This window comes from Malurus melanocephalus, unplaced genomic scaffold (genome assembly GCF_030028575.1).
Source record: "Malurus melanocephalus ecotype Western Australia unplaced genomic scaffold, MMel_1.1 scaffold_4217, whole genome shotgun sequence".
NCBI lineage: Eukaryota > Metazoa > Chordata > Aves > Passeriformes > Maluridae > Malurus > Malurus melanocephalus.
The window spans coordinates 1969-4249 of NW_026627449.1; the positions used below are offsets into that span (position 1 = coordinate 1969).

The 2281-nt window shown below is 57.0% G+C and overlaps 1 protein-coding gene across 1 annotated transcript in view; it reads right to left on the bottom strand.

The window, feature by feature from the left end:
• LOC130588303 (poly(U)-binding-splicing factor PUF60-like) overlaps nucleotides 1-2276 on the bottom strand; it is a gene marked incomplete at both ends in the record, with an annotated part of 4238 nt that extends 1962 nt beyond the window's left edge. The window contains one exon of the mRNA XM_057389241.1: nucleotides 2043-2276. Coding sequence (XP_057245224.1) covers nucleotides 2043-2276 — 234 coding nt within the window. The remainder of the gene's footprint in view (nucleotides 1-2042) is intronic.
• Between the last annotated feature and the right edge of the window lie 5 nt (nucleotides 2277-2281).

Genomic DNA, 2281 nt, shown 5'->3' on the forward strand with positions numbered 1-2281 from the left:
TTTAGGAAAGGAACACTGGCTGCTGGAACAGGAACTCAAAGGTGTGTTCAACATCAGCACCCTCGGGAAATGAAGGGACCCTTCCCTCCCTCATTCCTTAGGGAATGCTGACAGAATTATCCCCATTAGCAAATGGGAAAGAATRCTTTAGATTCTCTGTCAAAGCTCAGGAAATGTCAAAAAAGAACAAAGCAAAGGAACAAACTGACCCTGCTCAGGCAGGATTATGAAGCCCCTTCCAAGATGCACTCCCAAAAAATCCATGAATCCATAGTTCTGTTTAATGCTTTTTCTATCGCTCATTTTTGTCCTCTTCCTCATTGCAATTCCCATGAAATTCTGTTTGATCAACACCTCAGGGTTTCACAGAATCACTAAAAGTGGGAGCAGACCCCCAAGGCCATTGAGTCCAACCTGTGACCAATCCCAATTTTGTCACTCAGACTGGGGGCTCCTCTGGGATTCTGGACTCACCCCAGCACAAAATGCTGTGTGAAAAAGGTGGAKTTGGTATTTGGGACTGTGCCAGTACCACCCCTTCAGCTGCCACTCAAAGGCCACCAGGGGTTGATTTAAATAAATTAATTTAAATTTAAATCTGGACAGAGTTCAGTCAGAGACCCTTCCCCAGGGCCTGCTCTGAGCCCTCCAAAGGACCCAGGGAAGATCATGGAACCCCAGGATGGTTTGGGATGGAGGGACTAAAAACCCCATCAGTTCTCTTCCACTATCCCAGTTTGCTCCAAGCCCTGCCCAGCCTTGGACAATTCCAGGAATGGAGCAGCCACAGCTTCTCTCCACCCTCACAAAGAATTTATTCCCAATAATATCCCATCTAATCCTGCCCTCTGGCAGGACCATTCTCCGTGTCCTGGCACTGCAGCCCAAGTAAATCAATCCCAAAGAGCAAGGCCTGGTGCCAGGCATTCCCTGAGCTCAGAGGTACCTGGGAGTGTCCCCGAGTCCCCTGAGCTCGGGGGTACCTGGGAGTGACCCTGGAAATGTCCATGAGACCTCTGAGCTCGGAGGTACCTGGGAGTGTCCATGAGAGCGTCCCTGGGAGCGTCCCTGGGGGTGTCCCTGGGAGTGTCCCTGTGTCCCCTGAGCTCAGAGGTACCTGGGGGTGTCCCTGGGAGTGTCCCTGGGAGTGTCCCTGTGTCCCCTGAGCTCAGAGGTACCTGGGGGTGTCCCTGGGAGTGTCCCTGGAAGTGTCCCTGGAAGTGTCCCCTGAGCTCAGAGGTGCCTGGGGGTGTCCCTGGGAGTGTCCCTGGGAGTGTCCCTGGGAGTGTCCCTGGGAGTGTCCCTGTGTCCCCTGAGCTCAGAGGTGCCTGGGAGTGTCCCTGGGAATGTCCATGAGAGTGTCCCTGGGAGTGTCCCCTGAGCTCAGAGGGACCTGTGAGTGTCCCTGAGTCCCCTGAGCTCAGAGGAACCTGTGAGTGTCCCTGGGAGTGTCCCTGGGAGTGTCCCCAAGTCCCCTGAGCTCGGAGGGACCTGTGAGAGTCCCTGAGTCCAAACTCAGAGGTACCTGTGAGTGTCCCCTGAGCTTGGAGATACTTGGGAGTGTCCCTGGGAGTGTCCCTGAGCTCCGAGGTATCTGTGAGTGTCCCTGGGAGTGTCCCCTGAGCCCAGAGGTACCTGGGAGTGTCCCTGAGTCCCCTGAGCTCGGAGGTACCTGGGAGTGTCCCTGGAAGTGTCCCTGGGAGTGTCCCCTGAGCTCAGAGGGACCTGTGAGTGTCCCTGAGTCCCCTGAGCTCGGAGGTACCTGGGAGTGTCCCTGAGTCCAAGCTCAGAGGTACCTGGCAGTGTCCCCGAGCCCATGCTCAGAGGTCCTGTGGGTGTCCCTGAGTCCACCGAGCTCAGAGGTACCTGGCAGTGTCCCCTGAGCTCAGAGGGACCTGTGAGTGTCCCTGAGTCCCCTGAGCTCAGAGGTACCTGGCAGTGCCCATGAGCCCACACTCAGAGGTTCTGTGTGTGCTCCTGATCTCCCCTGCATTAAGCAGCCAAATCTGGCACACACATGTCAGTGCTCCCCCTGCCCTCACCTCCTGCTTGCGGAGCAGTTTCTGCATCACCATGTGCCGGGCGCTGCTGCCGGAGATGCTCATGTGCTCCTGCTCGCTCAGCATCTCGGGCCGCTCCGACTCCTGGAACACCTCCTCCTCCTCCTTGTCCTTCTTCACCTCCACCAGCCCCAGCGCCGGGGGACTGGCCAGGATGGGGTTCACAACCCCCACCTGCGGGATGGTCACCGGGATGGGGGGCCGGGCAGGGGTCACACCTG